The sequence below is a fragment of the Papaver somniferum genome, chromosome 7 (genome assembly GCF_003573695.1).
Source record: "Papaver somniferum cultivar HN1 chromosome 7, ASM357369v1, whole genome shotgun sequence".
Lineage (NCBI taxonomy): Eukaryota > Viridiplantae > Streptophyta > Magnoliopsida > Ranunculales > Papaveraceae > Papaver > Papaver somniferum.
In genome coordinates, this window is record NC_039364.1 from 97,253,475 (window position 1) to 97,278,567 (window position 25,093).

A 25,093-nucleotide genomic window follows, 5' to 3' on the forward strand; every position below is an offset into this window, starting at 1 on the left:
CAAATTATTGATGATGATCCCAAGCTTTGGTTAAATTCTTGATTATACTAAAAGAATAAAATATCCCAAACTATAAGACACGTAGATCAACTATGTTTACTATGTTATGAAAAATTTGCATATTATAAAATAACCGCTAGATCAATAATACTCAGGTGTCGTACTAGTAAATTTTGTATCCAAATGTAATGCTCTCCAAGTTGTACCCATATTGATTTCTTGTTTAATAAGTTTTTTTACGCAAAAGAAAAAATATATTAAACTAAGAAGACAACAGTTACATCAAGCATCCCTTAGAAGATCAACAATGTCTGCTGGGATGATTTCAAAATGCTGAAAAGTAGCTCTAGAAGTTCTAGCTTTGTTGGCCGGCTTTTGAGCTACATTGTTTGCTGTTCTTTTAACATAGTTAACAGAGCCATTACTAAAACTATTAAGGAGGTGCCTTATTTCTATTACAAACCCCTGATTCTCCCACTGTACATCCAGGGTAGCACCTTTTAGAGAGTTAACTACATTTATACAGTCTGATTCGAATACAAGATTGGATAGATTTAAGTCTTTCACCCATTTGATAGCTTCCAAAACTCCAAAACGTTCCGAGTGCTCTGCATTTAGTCCTCCATTGCAGTGTCTGCCTCGGACTCCTCTACATGTACCTGTATAATCTCTGATTATTAGACCAAATCCAAACTCTTTATCAACATCATCATAAGAAACATCAATATTAATCTTTAGTTGACCGATAAAAGGTGGTTCCCATGTTGAAGTAAATTGCAAAGACTTGTTGAGAGTAGACTGTTGTTGCCGATGGATCATGATTTGAAAGCAATGCTGGATTTGGTAATTTATGCTCTTAACAGATTTCGTTATGTTCGGAGATTTGTTTCTAAAAACTTTGTTACATCTATTTTTCCAGATCTCCCAAGTAGTTATCATAACCATGATTATCCAAGTATTCCAGTAATCCTGATTGGTAATGGATGGATCCGAAAACCAACTGATAATCCAAGATGTTACTGCATTGCTGGATGACTGAATATTTGCAACATTTATATTCATGGCAAACCAGATTGCTCTGGAAGAGGCACAATCCAAAATGAGATGGTCAAGAGTTTCTGGTTCTTGATCACAAAGAGGACAGGTAGGAGTTATATCTGACTTGTAAAAGCACAGCTTGACCATAGTTGAGACAATATTTCTGAGGCATTTCCAGATAAAATGCTTAACTATGTGAGGCATATTTCCATAATTGTTTCCAAAATTTCTTAGGGATTAGTTGAGACTGTCTACGCTGAGGGGTTAAAACATTGTAAGTGGATTTAACTGTCAAGCACCTTTTCTATTAGGTTCCCAGATTAAAGTGTCCTCCCCATGTTGAACTTACTAGATGCATTTGTAGAACAAGGTTAGTCGTGTCTTCATCAAATAAAGCTCTGACTAGGGGGACATTCCAGCTTCTTGGATTTTGGAGCATAAGATCACAAACATAAACAATTCTAGCAGGCTCAACATAGTTAGTATTTGGAATGGGTGGATGATTAAGACCCTTAATCCATTTATCATACCAAACCAAAGTCTCAGTGCCACATCTAACATCCCATTTATGATATTTCTTAACTATCTCTAAACCCTGTTTTATTCCTTTCCATATCCAAGAAGAGTTAGAATGTTCTTCTTGTAAATGGATAAAGTCACAATAGGGAGAGTACTTTGGCTTCAAAATTTTAACCCATAGCTGGTCTGACTCTGTACAAAGTCTCCAAACTAATTTAGTTATTAAAGCCATGTTGAATTGCTCCAGGTTTCTAAAGGCTAACCCTCCTTCAGCTTTTGAGTAGCTTAGAGAGTTCCCACCTATGAAGTTAATCCCTTTATTAGTTTATGACCCCACCAGAATTTTCGTTGAATTGAATCCATCTGCTTCAAAGTGTGCTTTGGCAGTTTAAAATTACTCATATAGTGTACTGGAATTGAATTCAACACTGACTTGACCATAGAGGTTCTAGCCGGCTGATTCAGGAGCTTTGAGTTCCATCCACTGAACCACTGAGTCTATTCTGGAATGCATCATTGATAACCTTGAAGGAAGAAGTTTTAGCTTTGCCTAGTAAAATGGGCAAGCCTAAATATTTATCGGATGTGCATAACCGTTTAACTCCTAGCTTCTCGATAATTTCCTTTTTTTTTTGGTTGATAAGATAAATCACCTGTAGTAAAAGCTCCTGATTTTGAAAAATTTACCATCTGACTTGATAGAGCTCCAAAGTTGTTGAGGATATCAAGGATAGAAGAAATACTTTTCTGATCAGCTTGAAAAAAGAGTAAGCAGTCGTCTGCAAACAACAAGTGATTCACACATGATGCCTCTTTTGTCACCTTTATGCCTTTAATTAGGTGATTATGTTCTGCCATAATTAAACTTCTTGAAAGGAACTCCATTGCAATGATAAAGAGGTAAGGGGATAAAGGATCCCCTTGCCTTAACTCTCTAATCGGAGAGTATTTATCACTGGATCTACCATTTAACTTTATTGATACTAGTGTAGGGCCCGTGCGCTGCACGGGATCTGATTGGTTGTCCCAAGTTTTTTGGATTCTTTTTTTATTATGCAGTTGTCTCAAGTATAAGCGATTATCCGAAGTTCAAGCGATTATCAACAATACTAATAAATAAGGTTTTCATGTCAAAATGAGTTTGTTTTTCTTTTTAACGGGAAAAGAAAGTGTCAAAATGAGTTAACTTTAGTCTTTTTCGTCTATTTGACTCTATGTGTCGTATCATAAGCTTCTTATTTTTTTCACAAAATTGGTTAAAAAGACCAAAATCAATAGTTCTGGGTGAAAAGGGACATTTTGATTTTGATACTGTTTAAATAGACAAAAATTTAAAAATAGCCAGGATGTAAACAGTTTCATCCTACCCATTTTCAAATACTTTTTCTTATTTTTAATTTACATCAGGATGCATCCAGTTTCATCCTTGCTATTTTTTAAGTTTAAGTCAGGATGAATCCAGTTTCATCCTCGCTATTTTTTTGATGTCCATTTCACCCATACAAATTTTTACTCGTCCATTTGAACCATGTTTTAAAAATATTTGGACAAATGACCCATTTTCCATATTTTTTTTGTATATTAATGAAGCCCATTTTTTCCTCGATGTAAGAAATTAATATTCAGCGACGGAAAGCGTATCAAACATTTAGGATGGTGTCCTATGAAAAGACCTTGCACATATAATCATCTATCTGGTTACCGACGCACTCCTCAATTCTTTATGTCGCCCACTGATGCAGCTATTCAAAAAATGCAAATAACTAAACTAAATCCACATACCAGAGCAATTTATCCATGAGATGAAAATCTAGGCAAAGTTAAAAGACACGGCTCAAAAAACAACCTTATTAAACAGAACAGTGATCACCCAAATATAAGTTTTTACATATCTGGCCTTTTTAGCCAATGTACACGTACACATATGTACACATAAGCCAAAATTAGCTCCCGTCCTAGTAGAAGATTCTTTTGTTCCCTTTCATTAATAAGATCAAAAACCATACCCACAGTCTTCTACACAGGAAAAATTAGCTTTCATCGTTATTAGTGTGAGTTGCAAGCTCTGAACAAACGGGGAAGTACGCAATAAAAATCTAAATTAACAAACTTGTCAATTTTAGTATCCCACTTGATTGAAATCTTATTGTAATAGTCGAGCATTGTTATCACATTGTATCCTGCACATTGAAGTTTTAGCCAGTCGCTAATCATTACTCTCTTGTGCACAACAGGCAAAGAAGTCAATGCACCAAAACTTCCACCTACACACAATTTTCGGGTGAAAGTCGGGAAAGTGGAAACATGAGTATATGATCATAGGAAATTATGCCTAGCTACTTCAATTAGTGGTCATAGACAAAATAGAACTAACTTCAAGAGAAGGTGGAAAACATTACAGTAGGAGTTATGCTTACCATTAGATGCAGGGAATGACCACTATTCACTTCACTTGGTTTTCACTGTATCTTGTCATGGCATGCACGGCCTTGCGGGATTTCATGATTGGCAACAAAATTTACATCCCTGAAAACCAACAAATTACTCCTATGTCATTTGATAATTCAGGTGCTTCAAAATAATAATACTGCAATCTTACTGATCAATCGTGTTTTATGCTTCAAAGGCTCATCTCTTCAGGTACCCCAACCAAGATATATTATGAATTGCAAAGATGGTTAGTCCCCGTGTTTAATCAAACATAAAGAAAAAACAGAAAATTGATTAATTTTCACCACCACAGTTGCACATCGTTCTTTGCAAGCACAATTAGTTACATCCACAAACAACAATTAAACACATCTTACTCATGCCCGATTAGCTTTATTTTTATCGATCTCGACTACATTATCTTCTCTTATTTTCTTGGATAGTTATGCATTTATTTTTCCTATGTTATTCTAATGCAACCATTCAAATATATTCACCATGTTACCATAGGGATCATTTAGTATCAAATGTGGCACCTTTGCAAATATTTCCACTTGTGGAAAACTGCAACGGCTCAGACTGTTCAGTACTGTCTCCGAATCAGGCAACAACAATACATCCATGGAAATACACGCAGTTATGGCTCATAGAGACATCACACGAACCATGGAAAAGGAAACTAACTATGTCAAGTTCTTTCATGCAAAAAACCAAAAAAACAATGAAGTAATACCAACAAAACAACTAACTACGTTAAAGCAGTAATATCAACAAAACAACTTTCAATAGATACCTTCCCAATGAAGTTTATCTTTCATTAAAAAACTCTATCTCAAATGTCTTTATATACCTGTTATTAAAACCAGAGTTTCGCGTGGTTGGTAGCTCTAGAAATCCACGAATATTGATACGCTAGAGCTAGCAACAGTGACAAAGTTAATGAGACCAACAAACTACAGACATAACAACGATATTCAAATAATACCACCGATTATCATGAAGTTAATCAAAAGACTAAATATAACTGGAAAGCGCTCCTCGCTCATTTGATCAAGACATGATTAGACCACAAAAACCAATATGTCCAAAAAATAATCAAGATAAACATACCTAATATGATCATAACAGGCCTTGCATGTACAATAAACTAATATGATCAAGAAGATTCTATCTCCAGAATGAATTGGCAACAGAATATAACCCACTAACTCCCCGATTTCTACGGTATCAGCCATTGTATACCCTCTGAAAGTAGAGAACATTAGAGCATACTTAGAATGTGCATCAGCCATTGTAACTCCACGGTGTTTGGTGTACTCCATAACATCAATAGATTTATATATTGTAGGTAGAGGAAAATAATTTCCGGATGCTTCTGCAGCAATTCACGTAATAAGAACATTCATACCGAATAATAATGTCGAGATGGTATATCTTAAAATAGTACTTACATGAAGATGGATCATAAGAACATCAACATCGAAGTCCTCGTAAAGAGAACCTTGGATCATTATCAATGCTCCATGGGGCAGGATGAACTTCATTTCATATCTGTGAAATGGAGCGCCAAACAAATGCTTTAAGAGTCAACTTAATTATAAGCAATACTTCAACCTCGTAGACAAATGCAGTTTTTGGCAGCACAGAAAAATTGGAATTTTCGTATTCTCTGATCTTCAATGAAGTTCTTAAGAAAAATTAGTGTGTATTCATTGATCTTCAATGAAGGTCTTAAGAATTAGTGTCATAAAGATTCGATAGTAACCTGCAATCTATGGAGCCCGTATGTGATGTTAATTTGAATAATAAAGGAAAATATGGACAATTCGGAACGCATTGTTACACATGCCATGCTAGACTTTACCCCTTTGTAAAAAACATTACCCTCTCATCAGTTCCCCTTGTTTTTTCTAACACTTTCTTGTTTTCTCAGTTGCATTTGTTTTTGTACCGAAAAAGACTTATGACATGAACAATATCTAATGAAAATAAATTGAGTATTGTTAGCGTGGAGTGATCTTTAATTGCTTCTCAATACTCAATCTCTATTCCAATCAAAAAAGTTAGTAAAGATCACTCCAAGTCACCACATTTCCTCTTGTCTCATCCTAAAATTATAAGCTATATAAAACCAAAATGGTGCTTGACATAAATTTTGAACTCGTGATCCAAGAACTAACGGAAATATAATAGTTTCCTAATCTGTCTCTGAAACATTTAAACACACAAAGAAAAGGCACCAGCCGCAGCAAGACAGTAAGTTTAGGAGAAATACTGAAATCAAAACCTTAAGGGACTCTGCAAAATACACACCTTTTCAATCTGTATTCTCATAGATTCCTTCTTTCTTCATCTAACTATTCCACTTAATCCCCGTAAAATCAGTCAAATCAAACAATTATACTAAGCATCATGAAGCTCCTTTGTTCTCCACGGATGTTCCTGGAAAGAAAACAATGAAGAAAGTTAAAAAGAATACAAAACAGGTCTGGATGTTGTTGTAAAATCCCAAAGAAGAAAAAGAAGAATAGGGAGAAAAAAGAGAGGCATCAGACGTTTTTTTATGCTGTAAAAACGAAGGAGAATAGGCAGAGGGAGATCGGCAACAGAACCGGAGATTAGGGTTTTAATTTCGACGTCACAGCTGTTGCTATACCTCGTTTTTGTTTACTTGTTAGATGATCTCGATCTTGGTTCCTCACTGTTTCAAAATAGAAAAGAGATGAGAATAGAAAAACGAAGAAAATAGAATTAGGGTTTAGTTTTGCGAGTAGGTTTCATATCTGGAATTTCCTGGATATCGACAAACTATCCCATTTTGTGCACTGATACAAAAAAAAAAGATCCCATTTTGTGTACAGCTAACAAACATGAAAAAATCTCAAAACTCTCAATTCCTATTGGTCGGGAACCACGAGCTCTAAAATTCAAGTTTTTGGTCTAACTTTCAATGTGAGGTCAGTATACGGCCTCAAATTATATATAAAATTTGAGTTGTCCAGATGCATCGAAGGAGTAGTTCTCTCCGTGCATTACAAAATCCCAGGGGCTGTATTGTTTAATAAGTTATTGGTTATCAGAGAAGCCTTTTCAAGCAGAAATAAAAGAAGGCATTGACGTTCACATGATACATAGCCAAATAAATTGGCATATTGAAAAACATGAAGCCTTTGTTTTTCATTCTAAATAATCTACCTAATTTGCAAGGAGTTAATTATCTGTCAAGGTATAGTCAACAATAATAGCCACTTAACCCTGGGAATTGACTGGTGTTTTAATTCTATTACTCAATTACCAACATTATTGACCAGTACTTATCATCATTCATTTATAAACTACCTTATTAGCTGGTGGTATACAAAACAAGCACATCTCACATCTCTTTTAGACTATGTGTCCATGACATCACAAATTTAAAGTATTATAAGCACTGTGTTACTCCAAATTGGCACAGTATCAACCAGAATTTGCATGATGCTATATGAATGAAAACAAACTCAGTAACTCACCATCAAAAAAACCAAGTGGTTAAGCATAATAATAATGACAATACAAACAAAATATTTAGAACAACCACTTTAACATGTATGAACTCCCCCCACCGCGGGAAGAAGTAGAAAAATGTAACCATCCTACGATGTGGCCTAGCCATTTTGGTAGGCTAGCCACTTTAATAACATTTTAGGTAAATACACATTTATCCTTTATTTTAATTTAAATTAAAACTAACTTAATAATTATATAAATCTAATCATATACATCTAATCTAAATGAATTTATTAACCAATATCAAAATCAAAAAGAAAAACAGGAGGGGAATCGAAATTTTTTAGTTTTGAAAAAAAAATTTATTCTCTTCTTCTTCTCTCTTTACTTGACGTTCCTCGTTCGATTGAAAAACCCATCAATCTTTTTAATTCGTTCTTTGATTGGAAAAATTGAGTAGAAATCATCAAAATATGGTTTAAATGGAAGTTAAAGTGGCATGTTCGGTTAGGAACAGTTTAAAAAAAAACTAGTTTTGTAACCGAACATTCTGAAACCAAGAACACGAAGAACACGAAGAACACTTCGGTTATCACGAATTTAATTTTTCGTAACCGAACTCTGAGTTCGGTTGGTTCGCAAAAAAATAGTTTTAACCGAACTCATCATTGAAAACCAATATACTGTGTTCGGTTGGTCCCAAAAAAATTCTAAAACTAGTTAGTAACCGAACTCTACCCATAATACAAAAACAAAAAATGTAACCGAACTGTTTTATTTTTCCCACTATGTTGAGTTATGATTTAACCGAACTTTACCTACCCTGTTCGGTTGGTTCGCAAAAATTTCTAAAACTATCTAGTAACCGAACTCTACCTATATTACAAAAAGAAAAAAAAATCCAATGTAACCGAACTGTGCTATTTTGCCTACTATGTTGAGTTTCAATTTAACCGAACTTGTCCCACTATGTTCGGTTTGTTCGCAAAAAATCTTAACAAACCGAACTCTTCACTAATTGCATACATGTGGAGTTCGGTTAGATATGTTATTGGGTTAGAGTTTGCGAACCAACCGAACATTACTCTGTAAATCCTATAAACAAAGTTTGGTAACATGTCTGTTAACCGAACGACTAAAAACCTCCATTAAAGAGCGAGTTCGGTAACCTGCGTGTTTGGAAAAAGTAACCGAACTACACTTTCAGATGAGTTCGGTAACCTGTTCTTCATATAAGGTAACCGAACAAGCCCAAATCTACTCTAAAACTTTACAGTTTTTTAAAAATTTGGAGCAATTCAACCAACATTATCTAAGTTTGAAACATACCTGGGTACCCAAATACTCTTCCTCCGATTGTGGTTGGTAAAATCCATCGTTTTCATGTTTTCCTTCTTCATCTTCTCTAACTTTACTCTCTCAATAATTCTACTTCTTTTAAAAAAAACCATCTGATTTTTTAATCTCACTAATTATCTTTAACTTAATCATTTTACTAATCATTACACTAACTATTATTAACACTAACTAATCATTATCCAAAATTAATCAGGAGGGTAATTTAGGTATTAATATAAATATCTAGATAAGGGGTGACCTAGATTTAATTCTAATGTCTTACCCAAAATAAAATCATGGTCCCCACAAAAAAAATCATGGTCCCAAAAAAAACGGTTCATTTTTTGACTTTTAAAAATCGAAAAAACGAGAAGTTAATTTGGTGTAAAATTTCGGAAATACTTTTGGAAACCAAATGATTCAACTTTTTGGGAAGCAAAATATTTTTGCTTCTTATTACGCTGTACTAACCAGGAAGAAACTCTCTCACAATTGTACAGTAATATCTTCATCCAACCGGCTTCAGTTACTCTTCCCCTTATCTCATGCTTCACGTGTGGTTTGTACTTGATATATACTCTTCTGATAATCTCTCAAGTACTTTGTACTAATCAATGTCTTAATCAACTTTGAGTTGAGACGGACCTGAAAATCATTCTCGCAATAATACCGGTTTATCTCAAACGAATCACTGAGTCCCACTCAGTTTGAAAAGGTAGAAATAGAAAAAGAACAATTTTCTTCAGTAATACACTGTTTGCCGTTTTTGTATCTTACTCCAAGTTTCAGTTTCCAGATCACTTCAAATAACTCAAAAAAATCACTTTTTTGACAGAAGAAAGAAAGAAAGAAAACCCACAGAAAAAATCAAATCACTATCCATCTTCTTCAAAACTTTCTCACTCTGAAATCTTATCAGAAACTATTTTATTCTTCTTCTCTACCCACTCTCCGCATTCCAGACTCTTATTGTTTTCTTGAAGTTTTACTTGTCTCTCCTTCAACTAGTACTTTGTCACATAACTGTTCTTTAATCTCCGATAAGGATAATTAATTTCTTCGTTTATATCAATAATTACAATCTTGGGGCTTTTATGAATCTTCAAATTATTCAACTTCTGATGGGTTTTCGGTGATTCGTACTAAAATTGAAAACATGGATCCAGAAGGTGGTGGACTTTATCGAAATCAAATAAAGGTGAGATTTTTATCCGTTACTATGAGAATTGAGAAGTGGGTTTTGTCTATTACATATGTACTGATAATGTAAAGGGTGTTTTTTTCTTCCTCTTGTTGTTGCAGAAAGAATCATGGAGGACAGTATTGACATTAGCATATCAAAGTTTAGGTGTTGTATATGGGGATTTGAGTACATCACCTTTATATGTATACAAGAGTACGTTTGCTGAAGATATAACACATTCAGCAACTAATGAAGAAATCTTTGGGGTTTTATCATTTGTTTTCTGGACACTTACTTTAGTACCTTTGATTAAATATGTGTTTATAGTGCTTAAAGCAGATGATAATGGTGAGGGTGGTACTTTTGCTTTGTATTCAAAACTGTGTCGCCATGCTAGGGTTAGTTTTTTGCCTAATTCACAAATAGCTGATGAAGATTTATCAACTTATAATAATAAGAAAGATGGTGGGAGTACTGATCAATCTGGTGGTACTAAATTTAGGAATAGGTTAAAAACAACATTGGAGAAGTATAAAGTTTTACAAAGAGTGTTACTTGTTCTTGCCTTAATTGGGACTTGTATGGTCATTGGTGATGGAATCCTTACCCCTGCAATTTCAGGTAAATTTTTAGTTGTTTTTCATTTTTTACAATCAAATTCAAGATTTATGGGTTACTTTGTTTAACATAATTTTTATTTTGTTCAGTTTTCTCAGCGGTATCAGGTCTTGAGCTTTCAATGTCAAAAGAGCATCATAAATGTAAGATCTTTGTACATTTTTACTTTTTACTATGTTAACTGTATGATTTTGATTAACAATACTTTTTACTGTGAAATCTTGAAGAGTAGTCTTTATTCTTTAGTGATGGTGACCATGTTGACATAAACATGTGATTTGGGAAGCTATCAATTAAGAAAGGCACTGCATGAAAGTGATGTTCTGGTATTTGTAGAATCCTAAAACATGTGAGATCATGTTGATTAATTATGTACTTGAAGAAATTTACATGATATTTCATAGTTCATAGTGCATAAGATTCAGTAGCTTACTCTTTATTAATACATCCAATTTTGTTTTGTCATGTTGCAAATATATCGTTATTACAAAGTCATATAATTAGTGTATAAGAACATAACCTTCCTTCTATCTAAAGTTATATTAGTGTAGATGTGTTTTTGATCGTTTTCTCATAGGTTGTCCTACAATGTAAGTCAAGTTACCCAAGGATGGAGTTTGTATGGCTACTAGGGATTAGTAGAAAAGGTAGAAGTGTGGGTACTGAACATTGAGGATTAGCTACTGGCAGCCTTGGTGCTTGTTTGAGCATTAAGAGGCCATTATGGTTACTGTTGTTTAGTTGCCTTTTCCTTTTTTCTCATTGATGTTTCAGTTAATGAACGAGGACTCCTTTTTTCTAGGCTTGATTTTTATTCAGTAAAACATAAGGTCTCATGGTTGCCAACTGCATTCTATTTGTATGTATTTAATAAAGGGAAACATACGCTTAAATAGTATGTACACTGGTCTTCTTAATTCTTTGCCCTCTAAAGGTTTATCCATTTTGCAGATGTAGAGGTCCCCGCTGCTTGTTTTGTACTCGTGTGTTTGTTTGCTCTCCAACACTATGGTACCCACAGAGTTGGATTCATTTTTGCACCAATAGTTGTAATATGGCTTTTGTGCATCAGTGGTATTGGGATATATAACATTTTTCACTGGAATTGTGAAGTCTACAAAGCATTATCTCCACATTATATGTATATATTCCTGAAGAAGACGCAAAGGAGAGGTTGGATGTCATTGGGCGGAATACTGTTGTGCATTACAGGTGAGTGATTGCTTCCTTAATTAAATGCAGTTTCATTTCATTTATCCGATTTCATTGCTCAAGTGATTCTTGTTTTTCTTCTTGCAGGATCAGAAGCCATGTTTGCTGATCTTGGGCACTTTTCGCAGTTATCAATTAAGGTATTGAATATTCTCTAGTTATTGGATTTCCTCTTTGACTTCTATTTTGTTTGGTTTTCTCTCCAGTGAACCTCTAAATTGACTCCTTTTTTTTTTATCTCTCGTGTGATACAAATGATACATGGAAACATGGCAACATATCTGCACTATATCACAATGTTACTTAAGGTGTCTGTGAGCTGAATAGAAATGCGTTTCATATCTAGTACGTCGTATTAGTGTTAAAACTTTAGGCCAAAAACCCTTTGAAGTTTTTTTATCTTGCCAGACTTATTGCCGTTCTCGTCTTTTTCTGTATATGTATTGGGCATGTAATGTGAATAAACTAAAGGATACACAACACTAGAATTGACCTAGATGAGCAAACAAATGGGTGTCGACCATAACTTCCAAAATCACCATGGTAGCATGTCTCATTACAGCATTAATCAGGATGGAAAGGAAAAGAGAAATACCTAAATCAGAAATATTCTGATACTCATCCCTCAAAGTTAATTTGACAGTCGATTAACTTAACTTTTCAGGTTGTCATATGATTGTTATGCAATTGTGAAACAATTAAAAGTCTTGAATTATTTGTTATTATTTGCAAACATGTATATAACCTTCTGTATCAATCATCATAATGCTACAAGCAGGGCTACTCCTTTGTTTCTAATTCGCAATATTTACAGAATTAATGGTTGTAGCTATAATTTCTTTCTATTCTGCACACATGTATGGCCGTGAATTCATGTATTATGTTTGGTACAATTCAGACCATTAACATACCTCTGATGCACTACTACAGATTGCTTTTACCTCTTTTGTTTATCCATCCTTGATTCTTGCATACATGGGACAAGCTGCATTTCTATCAAAACACCACGATATGGGAAGTGACTTTCCAATTGGCTTCTATGTATCTGTACCAGGTATACCATGTTTTTGTTTTTCCCTTAATTTTCCTGTGAGCTTCAATTCTGATGAGCTTTACGTATGTGCTAATTCAAGATTGTATTACTGATTGAAACATGTCAGAGAAAATTAGATGGCCTGTTATGGTAATTGCCATACTAGCAGCTGTTGTTGGAAGCCAGGCAATCATAACAGGAACATTTTCGATCATTAAACAGTGCAATGCCCTGGCATGCTTCCCGAGGGTCAAAATAATCCATACATCATCCAAGGTACATGGTCAAATCTATATCCCAGAGATCAACTGGATCCTGATGGTGCTGTGCTTGGCCGTTACGATTGGTTTCAGGGACACCAGACGCTTGGGAAATGCTTCAGGTATATATGAGCAAGACTCATCTTATCTACTAGGTCTAATGTGTCTATATTCCGCTTACTAGTGTAATTGTCAAGTTAGGATAAACTGTTCTGCTGCATATGAGCTTGTGTGTCTTCCTCTTTCTGTACGACCAAAGAGAGCACAGTCAACTAGCTCCTCTACTTGTTTCTCATCCGTGTCAGAAGTATGAATCGGAACTTCATGATTGGGAGAAGAACATGATAACTAAGTTTGTGATTTGACTTTCTCATTCTTGACTATTGAATATTGATGAATCTGCTCATCTGTTTTTTGACACAGGGTTGGCAGTTATAACGGTCATGCTAGTTACTACATGTCTGATGTCTCTAGTTATAGTGCTCTGCTGGCACCAGAGTGTCCTCCTTGCCATTTGCTTCATATTCTTTTTTGGCACCATTGAGGCACTATTCTTCGCAGCTTCCCTGGTCAAGTTCCTCGAAGGGGCTTGGGTTCCAATAGCCATTGCATTTGTCTTCCTGGTTATCATGTATGTGTGGCACTATGGTACTCTTAAGAAATATGAATTTGATCTCCAAAACAAGGTATCCATTAACTGGCTCCTCGGACTGGGACCCAGTTTAGGAATTGTTCGTGTGAAGGGAATCGGCCTCGTGCACACAGAACTTGTCTCAGGGATACCCGCAATTTTCTCTCACTTTGTCACCAACCTTCCAGCCTTCCACCAGGTACTAGTCTTCCTGTGCATCAAATCAGTTCCTGTTCCATTTGTGCGGCCTGAAGAAAGATTTCTGGTGGGTCGAATTGGCCCCAAAGAGTACAGAATCTATAGGTGCATTGTAAGATATGGGTACCGTGACATCCACAAGGATGATTTGGAATTTGAAAAAGATCTTGTTTGTAGTATTGCTGAGTTTATTCGATCAGGCAGACAAGACATACTAGGTGGATTAGAAGAGCCGGATAAGCAAGGCGAGAGAATGACAGTTGTTGGCACATCTTCAACGCATACAGAAGGAATCCAATCCTGTGAGGATAACGGTGAACCAACTAGAGCTTCAACGCCAAGCCCTAGAGAATTGAGAGAAATACAGTCTCCAGTAGTTGTACCAAGAAAGAGAGTAAGGTTTTTACTGCCAGAGAGTCCCCATATGGATGTGAGTGCACGGGAAGAGTTGAATGAGCTTATGGAAGCCAGAGAAGCCGGGATGGCATTTATACTAGGGCACTCACATGTAAAAGCGAAACGAGGTTCTGGTCTTATGAAGAGGCTGGTAATTAATGTTGGGTATGATTTCTTGAGAAGGAACAGTAGAGGACCTACTTATGCACTTAACATCCCTCATGCTTCTACCCTCGAGGTTGGCATGATTTGTTATGTTTAACTTGTTTCTGTTCCTTCATGTTTTTCTAAGTTATAGAATCATGTTATATATATGTTGTTTGTAAATCATAGATAGAAGAAGTAATCACAGATTCCAAATAGGTCCAGTTTTTTTTTATCTTGTTTTACATGGTAATACATGTGCAGCGGCTCTCTTCACCTCCAATTTGTGTCTCCAGTTTGATTTGTTTCACATCTGCTGAACTCTTAATATTCTGTATATACTAAATTCGGAGAATATCATGGTTTTGTCTCGCATGGCATATCTGTGCGCTAATATTGTAATAACTGTCTAGAGGGTGAAGTCTTTATCTTTTGAGTTGGTCTGATGACGTTTCTGAGTTGGTAGCATACTAGCATATGGACGAAGAACTTCATTTTCGTCAGTACATGACAGAGCAAAGAAGGCAGTACGAAGTTCTGCACTAATTAGCAGCATGATGAAATGAACGAATGCCATGCACGTCTACTCTTTTTTTTTTTATCAATACATGCACGTCTACTTTGACTACTACTAGTCAAAGCAGATGTCCCTCTAAGGGGTTTAAAGGTTGGCTTTTCGTTGTAGATGGCGATACTATTGACTTTAAAGTCGAAAGAGAGACTTACGTTTGGAGACTGCATTCGTATAAAAGAAAAAAAAAATGTTTGGAGACCAGAACAGTTGAAGTCCAGAGCTGAACCATCATCACACGCTTGCTCATCGTTAAGAGGTTCTTGTGGTTACTTGGAGTGAGAAGTGGGTTCGCTTTCAAGACACAAATGTTTGAAGTTTGAACTCGTCAGTGCAAGGGGGCTGAAACGTTTTGATAGAGATGGGGCTGAAACGTTTTGATAGAGATTGTATGAGCAAGTCTTATGGTGGAATCCTTCCATCTTCTATGCCACCTCAGCACTTGGAACTGTTGATGGAAGCGCAAGTCTAATGGTGGAACACAGAAAACGCAAATAAGAATAGCGTAAAACGCGAATAATAATAACGTCAGGGAAACGCTGTTAATAATAGCGCTAGACTTTAGTGAACGGTCAAAACGCCAATCTTAATAGCGCCAAACGCTAATCTTATTAGCACCAAACACAATTGTTAATTGCTAATCTTTTCGTTCATATATCCGGTAACACCATCGACCCCTTCTTCTTCCTCCTCTCACAGTTCATCTTCTCTGTAAAAAAGAAGAAAAACAACCTAAAACCCCCTTTCTTGATTCTCATAGCACAACTCAAATAAATCAAATTGCTTCAAAGGGTTTGTTCTATGCTGCATAAGGAATCGAATCAAACTTAAATTTCTCAATTTGATTGAGAATCCAAAGAGAGGTTAGTTGAATTATAATTTGAGTTTATTTTATAGTTTGATGAAATGTTAGGAATTTAGATGATATTATTGTTGATTGTATGCATGATACTCGATTGTATGATGAATGATAACAATTTTGATTCACAATGACGAATTTGACATGTAATTTAGGGTTTTAGATGATGAATATTGTGTTATTTAGGGTTTTAGATGATGAACATTGTGAAATTGCCATGAGATAATGAATTAACATGTGTTAGTTACATTATGTAAACAATTTAAGTGCATTGTGTGACTATATTGATTTTAATTTGATGATTTTGTATAGATTGTGGATATGGATGTGTTTATGATCTTGAGTTCAAAAGAACCGGATGAGAAACATATTTCTACAAGTATAGACCCACTTGATACACAACATGATGAAGTTGTGTATTAAGAATTGCGTTTCATTCCTAACCATTAGATCTGTAACGGCTCCTTCTAATCAACGACTCACAAAAAAACGCCATTAACAATAACGTTTCAACGGCTATTTTTTTGAATTCGAAATTTTCCCTATAAATTGATCACTTCTCAGCTCAGACCAAAACCATTCAATCTCTAGATTTTTCTCCATCTTCTCTAGATTTTTCTCCATCTTCTTAAAATTCATTGCAATTCAGAATTTTTTTTTAACCATGGAAAAATATCTTACACCCGAAGATGTTGCAATCACCAAAGCTTGGATAAGCATTACACTTGATGGTGTTGCCGGAGTTGATCAAAAATCAAACCAGTTTTGGGAGCGGGTATTCAATACCTATGTAAGAAGCTTTGGGAATAAAAATGACAAAACTTTTCATAAGTTGCAAAATATATTTGGTACCTTGAAAAAAGATGTCAAAAAATGGGTTGGTATCTTAAGAAATTTGCATAGAAACAATGCAAGCGGATGCGGAATTGATGATCTTGTAAGTTTTATTAAGATTTATTAATGTATATCATTTTATTTTATTGAAGGATTTCTAACTTGGGTTTTTGTTTGTTTTTTGTAGGAGAGAAAAGCTAGATTGGAATATAGTAAGGTTAGCAAGGGAAAACCTTTTCAAAATGAAGAGGTGTACCGACTTTTCAAATCCCATGTTCTCGGATTCAATCCCGAAGAAATTGATCTTACTCAAAATGTGGAAGATGAATCGGATGCTCCTAGTGTTAATGCTTCAACAAGTAGTGCTCTCGCAAGAAGCGACCCAAGATGGCATGAAGAGGATGGCCCACGTCGACCAACGGGGAAAATGGCTCAACAAAGGGAAGCTTCGGAGCTTTCGGCCATCAACGACGGAACTGAGCGTATTTTGAAACATTTTAGTGAAGAGAATGCAAAGAAGATGGCAACATTGTATGGACAAGAAGAATATTTATTAACTATTGCAGAGACAAAAAAGAAATCCGTGGATTTGGCTTTGGAGAAACATGAACTCGAAGTGTTGGATGTGGTGGTTGAGACCTTGCCGGAATGGAAGCAACAATTTATGTTGGATAAACAAAATAAGATTTTGGAAAAACATGGTTATCCTCCTAGAACACTTGGTTATCCTAGCACTATGTAGCTTCAATTATGTTTTTTTTTTTTTTGCAATTTGATGTAGTGGAATTAATGTAGTTGAAGTATTTTTAATATCAATCAATTTTATCTTCTTTTTGATTTGATTTGATTCAATATATGAAACCAAAAAACTAGTTTGTTCAAGAGGAAAAAAGTGAGAGAGTAGAAAAAAAACTAAGTATAGGATTGGAGAAGTGGAGTGGCTCCTGGATCTTTTTTGTGGTTAGCGCAATTAAGATTGGCGCTGGAAAACGCTATTGTTAATAGCGCTGAACGCCATTCTTTTTAGCGCTTGACTTAAGCTATTTTGATTAGCGTTAAGCGCCATTCATATTGGTGTTTCTTGTCCTCTACTGCGCCAATCTTATTGGCGTTCAACGCTATTCTTATTGGCGTTTAGATGGATTCCACGAACCCTTCCACCAAACCATGGAACGTTGCTTGGATTTTCTGTGGAAAACCCCAACTTGGAAGCCACTAGACTTGACATTCCATGAATTTTCCACACTTGGAATAGGTTGGATTCCACCATAAGACTTTATCTAAATGGATCGGTGGTGGGTTCGCTTTGAACTTGTAGATGGGGAAAAACGATTTGCTGGTTTTTAAGGGATTGAGGAGACTACCGTACGGAGGAGACTCCTCGAACCGAGCGAAATGTTAAACCTCACACAGATGCACCGCTGCAAAGGGGGTGCTTTAGATTCGAGAGATCAATCTATAGTACTCTGGCCTAAATCAAGACAATGATTGTTCCAGAGTAAATTCGGTCACAAGAGAGGATGGGTTGATCTGTAGGAGGGAAGCTGAGAAATGTGTGGAATCAATGGTAATCAAAGATTGTGGGTGTGTGAATTCCGAATATGATAAGCTCTGAGTGATTGAAATTTCTCAATTGAGAGTAGTTGCTCAATTGATGAGTTAATGATCTCGTGTTGTCGATGAGACATGAGATTGATGATACTGATGATGCCGATGATTCAATCATGATTCAGAGACTTATTTATATTGCTGGAATTTTAGACACCATGATTCCATGAAGTGTGACAGTTGATGGAATCAAGGAGTGGCGAAGTGGAGATTGTGTTTGAAACCAGTTGATCAACGTGTGGAGACTTGGTCGATTTTCCACCCACTACCTCGTGAATTCCTTCAACTGATTGCACGACTTGCTCACATTCCATCGCGTGTTTGAACACACGTGCCGTAGACCGCCAGACCAAAACCCTAAGTCATATCCCCCCAAGTGACACGATTGACGTCTCGTGGTTTGTTAGTGAATTAATGACTTCGTGGTTTGATGGGACGATGAGTCCATGTAGTCGTTGAGTTGAACATGATGTTCTGAAACTCATGAATTGAACATGTCATGAGACAGAGGTATAGTTCTTACGATGAAGTGAGCAAGTATTGCTCATTCGATGGATCGCTGAATATTGATTGTTGAACCGATATTGAGCAAATATTCCTCATCTGAGCAAGTGCTGCTCATGTGATGAATTGTTGAATATTTGATCGTCTGAGCATGTGTTGCTCATCTGATGGATTATTGGCAGCGTGCAAAAAATATTAATTAGAATACTGGTCGTTGAACCGATCATAATTAATAAAATTAATGACCATGAGGCCGTCGTAAAATTATTAAGGTTGGAATCTAGAATGATGATCCTTGGATTCAAAAACCCTAATTTGATCAATTGATGATCAATTCATGGTTCGTCAGAATTTCAACCATATGGACGAAGGAGGGAGCGACTAGATATGACCGTGGATCAACCATGTAGTTTCCATATGCTCACGTGAGCAAATACGAAAAACTCGTGAAGAGTTGACGATGTGTCGGAGGAAGAATGATTAAATGCTGGCTTAATCATTTATTCAAAAATGCTCGTCTGAACCTTAGGTGAGAAAACCTAATTAATTATGACGAGGCGAGGGACCGACCATGGAGTCATGAAACCGGCCCTGGGTTGTCCCGTGACCGCCTGACGATCACTTCATGAAAATCCAAAGTGTTTGGGAGAGTTTTGGACCTAATACGAGCAATTGTGCAAATTAGGTCAAAACTGTGAAAATTGATGGGACCGGCTTCCGTGAGCCAAAGAGCCAATCTTGGTCGGTCAAGATAGTGTGCTCGTGTCCCCAAGGCGTCCGCGTCTCAGTCCTGAGAATTTTGATATTTTCTGGCGTGCAATTGAGCATCCATTCGAGAAAATATGCCAAAATTAGGGTTTCGACGAAACTGAGGAAAACACCATGAGATGATGAAAAATAATTATAAAATAAGGAATGAGGAGGCGTGGGACCGCCGTGGTCAAGGCATGGTCGGCCGGTCGTGACCACGGTCCCGTGGTGCCTTTTCCTTAATTTTATAATATTTTGATGATTTTATGAAAAATTCATGAATTTTGAGAAATTTGATGAATTTAGGGAGTTTCCATGAATTGAAGGAGTTTTCATGAGTTCAAGGAAGCAAAAAATTAAAATAAAAAACAAGGGCGTGTGGGACCGTGGAAGGCATGGCCGGCCGGCTAGGGCCCGGTCCCACGAGTTTTCCTAATTTTTTAATATTTTTAGGTATTTTGATGATTTGAGGGAATTTTTCCTAATTTGAGAGAAATACCATGAAATCAAGGAATTTGATGAATTCAAGGAAAACTAATAATAAAATAATAAAAAAAGGGGCGTGTGGGACCGGCTAGGGCATGGCCGGCCGGCCAAGGCCGGTCCCACAAGTTTTCATAATTTATTTATTTTATTATTATTTGATGATTTGTGCAAAATACCATGAAATCAAGGAGTTTTTTCATGAAATTAGAGAAATAATAATAATAATAAAATAATAAGGAACCGTGGGGTGTGGGGCCGGTTGGGACCAAGGCATGGCCGGTTGGCCAATGGTCACGCCCCACACTCCTTTCCTTAATTTTATATTATTTTTTATGGATTTATGGAAGTACCATGAAACCGAGGAGTTTCCTCGAGACGAAGGAGATTTGATAAAATGAGAGAATTTTCATCAAATCATGGAAAATAATAAAAATGCATTAAAAATATAAAACTGGCGTGGGATTGACCACGACACGGTCGGTCGGTCGTGTGTCCGTGCTCCCAGCACCCTGGTCAATATTTTTAATTATTTATTATTTTCTTCTCTATTTTGCATAGGTTCATCGTTTCGTTGTATTTTGAAATACTCGTTCGTGCGGTGACTGTTAGTGTATCGTCGTTGAATACACCTTCACCATTTGAATCGGGGCTTACTTAGAGGTAGCTCAGACGCCCGGTTGTTGATTATTTATTACTAATTGTGGAATTCAGTGGAGAATAATTCACAAAACTGAGTAATAAGATGTTTATTATTAATTCATAGGATCAGCTGAGGATTCGACTACGAATTCAGAATAATAAAGTGAGCATTACCATTCCATGGGATCGTAGATTCGACCATAGAATCGGAGTAATTAAGATTTATCTATTACCATTTATGAGACCAGTTGTGGATTCGATCATGAAATCGGAGTAATGAGATAATATAGTTATTGCTATTCTATGAGATCAAGTGTGGATTCGATCATAGAATCAGAACAATTGTTATTGCCATTCCATGGGACCAGTCGTGGATTCGACCATGGAATAGAGCAATTGTAATTAGGAATAATTAACTTTGTGGCTCTATACTAGCAGAGCAAGCTGTCTAGGAGCATTAATTATCCCGATATGAGCTGCTGTCGGTAAGTCATATCCTTTATAGTCAGGGTAAACTGTTGTTTGTTCCTGAAGACGTTATCGCTCTATACTAGCAGAGCAAGCTGTCTAGGAGCCGTCCATCTCGTGATGCTATATAGAAATAATCACTGAAAGTATTCAGTATTCATGAGATATGCCGTTGTCCAGTCGTGAGACTACATATCTACATGTACTCTGAGAGAAAGTACTCTCCGTTGAGAATTCGATGAGAGACCCGTGTCTCGATACTCACGTCTGATTGCTGAATCAGAGCTTCGTATAATTATGAGTTTACGAATTTAGCCTTTGTCGAAAATCCACCATCTACATTAAGTCCCCTGCTTACTGAGGAAAGCTGTGTTCCTCAGTCAGCATTAAATGGTGATTTTCCGGCCATAAATAATAATACCAGTAATTGAACTTAGTCGTAAGTTGAGACATTACCGGATTTAGAGAGCATGAGCAAACCACGACTTGATGAAGGCTTCAATGTCATGATTGGAGCGTCGTTTGATGAGCATAAATTGGTGTTGAACCGCTGGTTTGGACGACGAGTCCGTGGTCGGTTAGGATTCGCGGGTCGGGCCCAATAAGGAAATCCTTAGAAAATTAGGTTTTGGAAATAAAATTGATATAAAAGGGATTAATCCTTTTTTTATTATTTTTTTTCACGACCAGATCTCCATCATCTCTGCACCTTCACGCAAGCAGGAGAAGACTTCCGCCGCTGCCGGACCACCACCTGCCGTCGTCGGCCAATTTCCGGCTTGCGCTCCCAGGTATGTTTTTTTTGTTTGCTGATGTTTATGATCCTCATGAGTTGTTCATGCTTTGATCATGATGAAGTTATATACATGTGTGTATATTAGTGTGAGTTTTATGAAAAACCCTCGTTTTTGAAAACGTACGTTCGTTCGATCGTTAGTTTTGAAAACTAACTATGATCTCTGATTTAGGAGAGAGATTTTTTTTTTTAAATATGAACCTAGGTCCAGTGATAAAACTTAGTTATGAGCTTTCATGTGTACCAAGGTTTCATCATAAAAGAAGTGAATTTTCATGAAATCGGAATAATCCTTCGTTTTAAAGACAAATAACGATGACACGAAGGAAAATATGTATGATGAACTTGTGTCCAGTGATAAAATTTTGCTTATGAGCTTTCATGTAAATACAAAACTTTATCATATGTATGAGATGTGAGCTTTCACAATATTTTTGAAATAAACCTTCGTTTTAAAGACAAATAACGACGATACGAAGGAAAATAATTTTTTTTTATAATATATGCAGCCGTGACATATATTGTGTAAAATATGATGTATATTTTATTTGCATGAATTTGTTTTTTAGATAAAATCTTGAGAATTTATGTAGCAATGCATTAATTGCTGTTTTTTCGAAAAATCAAAACGTGGGTTTTGAGGAACCTTCGAAGATAGACAATATATTTATGATGAATATTTTATTGTTATGAACTTCATAGGTCAGTTGTGTGAATGTTCACATTATGAAAATTGTGTCCGTGATTTATGAAAAATCAGTTTCGAAATTAATAAAGTTTCGTTCGTTTTTTGCAGTTTTCGAAGAGACGAACGATTTTGAGGTGTTAACTCTAGCATTACTATCACTATTGTTAGTGGAAGTATAAAAGGTAAGAGTTAAGAGTTACCATTTTTTGCTGATGTTGGTTTGTTTACATAGTAGTAATCTTTGATCTTCCGGTTCCAGAAAATGTCGACCAACAATAACAAATTACGATTACTGGTATTCCTCTTCTTCCTCTGGCTCTTCTGATGAGGATTCCGACGCTCCTGTAGCGAAATCAAAGGCTAGGGTTACCCAGGAAGGGGCGAAGCCTAATGTTCCTTGGGTGAGCGAAGAGTCTCTTTTGCTGAACTCGAAAAGAAAAGAGCTGAAGACAAAAAGGAGGATGCCCGTCAACGTGAAAAAGATCGCACCCGGCGTAAGAGACAGAGGGTTGAGGAGAAGCGTCAATTCTTGGATGGGGTGCCTTTGTGATTCTGATGCTTCTGAAGGAGAGATCACATGGGAACCATCCGAGCGTTACATTAAGCCTGATCGATATGAAAGAGAGCATCAGAGGACGATGAAGAAAATTGAAGCTGAAGCTGCAGCAGAAGATAACTCGGATTCAGATGATGATGTTATCTTCCGTCCACCGGACTTCACCAATGATCCTGACAGTGACTCTGAAGAAGATGATTCCGAGAAGGACAGTGACGATGAAGCTGACAATTCGGATGAGTCCGACGAGTAGTTTTACTTCCATCTTCTTTAGACGTTAGAGCATTCCCTTTTTAGTCTTCATAGTGGATATCTTTCTTTTGACTGTTTAAACGACTTTACTTCAATTAGACTTTTCTTCTGAATGATGAACATTTTGTTAACGTCGATTTCTTCTAATCCATGACATGGACCAATGTCCATATATCCAAATTCATCATGACTTGTCGATTTTCATGAGAAGTAACATAACACACGGCTGAGAATTCATGACGTGTACAAGGCCGCGTGGCCTATCCTTTGACCCGTGATGTTCAGTCCCCAGTGTGTTATTTTCCTCCGCGTCTTCGGTATCGATCTTTGAAGCCTAGGGTTTCAGTGAAACTCGTAACTGAGTTGACTATATGACTATCGCCTGATATATATATCTTCAAGACTCCAAATCTATGATCCACGCAAATATTTCTTCCATTCCTGAGTCAGTTTCATCGTGCAGAGAAGTTTTGATCCTACCTCTTGCCGTCATGTCGAGCAATAGCATTTCTTCTCAAGATGATCTTCAGTCGAAGCGTGAAATAGCAACGTCTATCTCAGTAAGTTGTACACTTCTTCTTCTTCTCCTTTCTTTGTTCTGTTGATTGTTGATCACAAGAGAATGATTTGTCGTAGGACTGTAAGAAGAATGCTACTCCTCATAATGCAAGGCCTAAGCGGACTGTTAGAGCTCCTGCCCGGTATGGATCGGCTCGTGCTGAAGCTGGATCGTCTGTAAGTAAACCTATGACTCTTGAGATTGTACTGAGTCCCGGGATTAACACTCCTTCGTTTCATCGTAGGCGGATGTCCGTGTCGTCGTCGATGCTAGACGAAGAAAGAGTGGAAAGTCCGTGACCGTGGTTGAGGTTGAGGAAAGCAGTAACCAGGCATGTGAAGATTCTGTAGGATCCGTGGAGACCGGAGACGGTGTCCATGCTCGTGAATACCCAACCGCTGGACTTTTATTCGAAGCCCCATTGATTAATACCTTCCCAGACAATGAAATGGTCGGCGGATTCGTGATTCCCAAATGTCATGCGTCTCTGTACACCAAGATCTGGAAGAAGTATGGTCACATTGCTACCACAGAAGTGTGGAAAGGTTTTCTTCCAACCCTTTTAACCACGGTAGCGGGGCTATTGCCGATCATCGAGGAAATGAATCAGATGCACTTGCGAGACGTCAAAAACCATGAACTGCACCAATGGGATGAAATGATCTCGAATTGTGAGATATTGCGATTCAATGTAAGCTGGCTCCGTCGTCGTCTTGAGATAATCAAGGTTCATAAGGCGGCAGAGGCTGCTGATGCAATTTCCATGAATGCAGCTTTACTGGATGAGGAGAGGATACTGGATCTGGAGTCAGCAAGGGTTGAGAAAGCGGTCGAAGACTTGAAGGCAAAGACCAAGATTTTTCAGAAGAAGCTTGACGAGGCTTCTTACAGGGATTATCCGTTGCTGGATGGTTTGCTCTGAGCGAGCATTTGTGGTTGTTGTTTTCTGAGTAAATTTGAGTTTCTAGTTAGGTGAAACAGTCGATCATGGTATGAACGAATTTTGCTCATTTATAAAATGTTTAATGAACAAAGGA

The 25,093-nt window shown here is 36.8% G+C and overlaps 2 protein-coding genes across 2 annotated transcripts; one reads left to right on the forward strand and one right to left on the reverse strand.

The window, feature by feature from the left end:
- Positions 1-282: 282 nt before the first annotated feature.
- LOC113294964 lies at positions 283-1,185 on the reverse strand. Its single transcript, XM_026543331.1, has one exon. It carries the CDS (start codon positions 1,183-1,185, stop codon positions 283-285), a length of 903 nt encoding a protein of 300 aa, XP_026399116.1.
- Positions 1,186-9,967: 8,782 nt separating this feature from the next.
- On the forward strand, positions 9,968-14,866 carry LOC113297922 (potassium transporter 6-like). The gene is made up of 8 exons (XM_026546529.1): positions 9,968-10,009; positions 10,114-10,615; positions 10,702-10,755; positions 11,564-11,824; positions 11,912-11,964; positions 12,755-12,878; positions 12,985-13,239; positions 13,541-14,866. The coding sequence occupies exons 1-8, from the start codon at positions 9,968-9,970 to the stop codon at positions 14,602-14,604; spliced, it is 2,355 nt and encodes a 784-aa protein (XP_026402314.1). The 3' UTR covers positions 14,605-14,866.
- Positions 14,867-25,093: the final 10,227 nt, after the last annotated feature.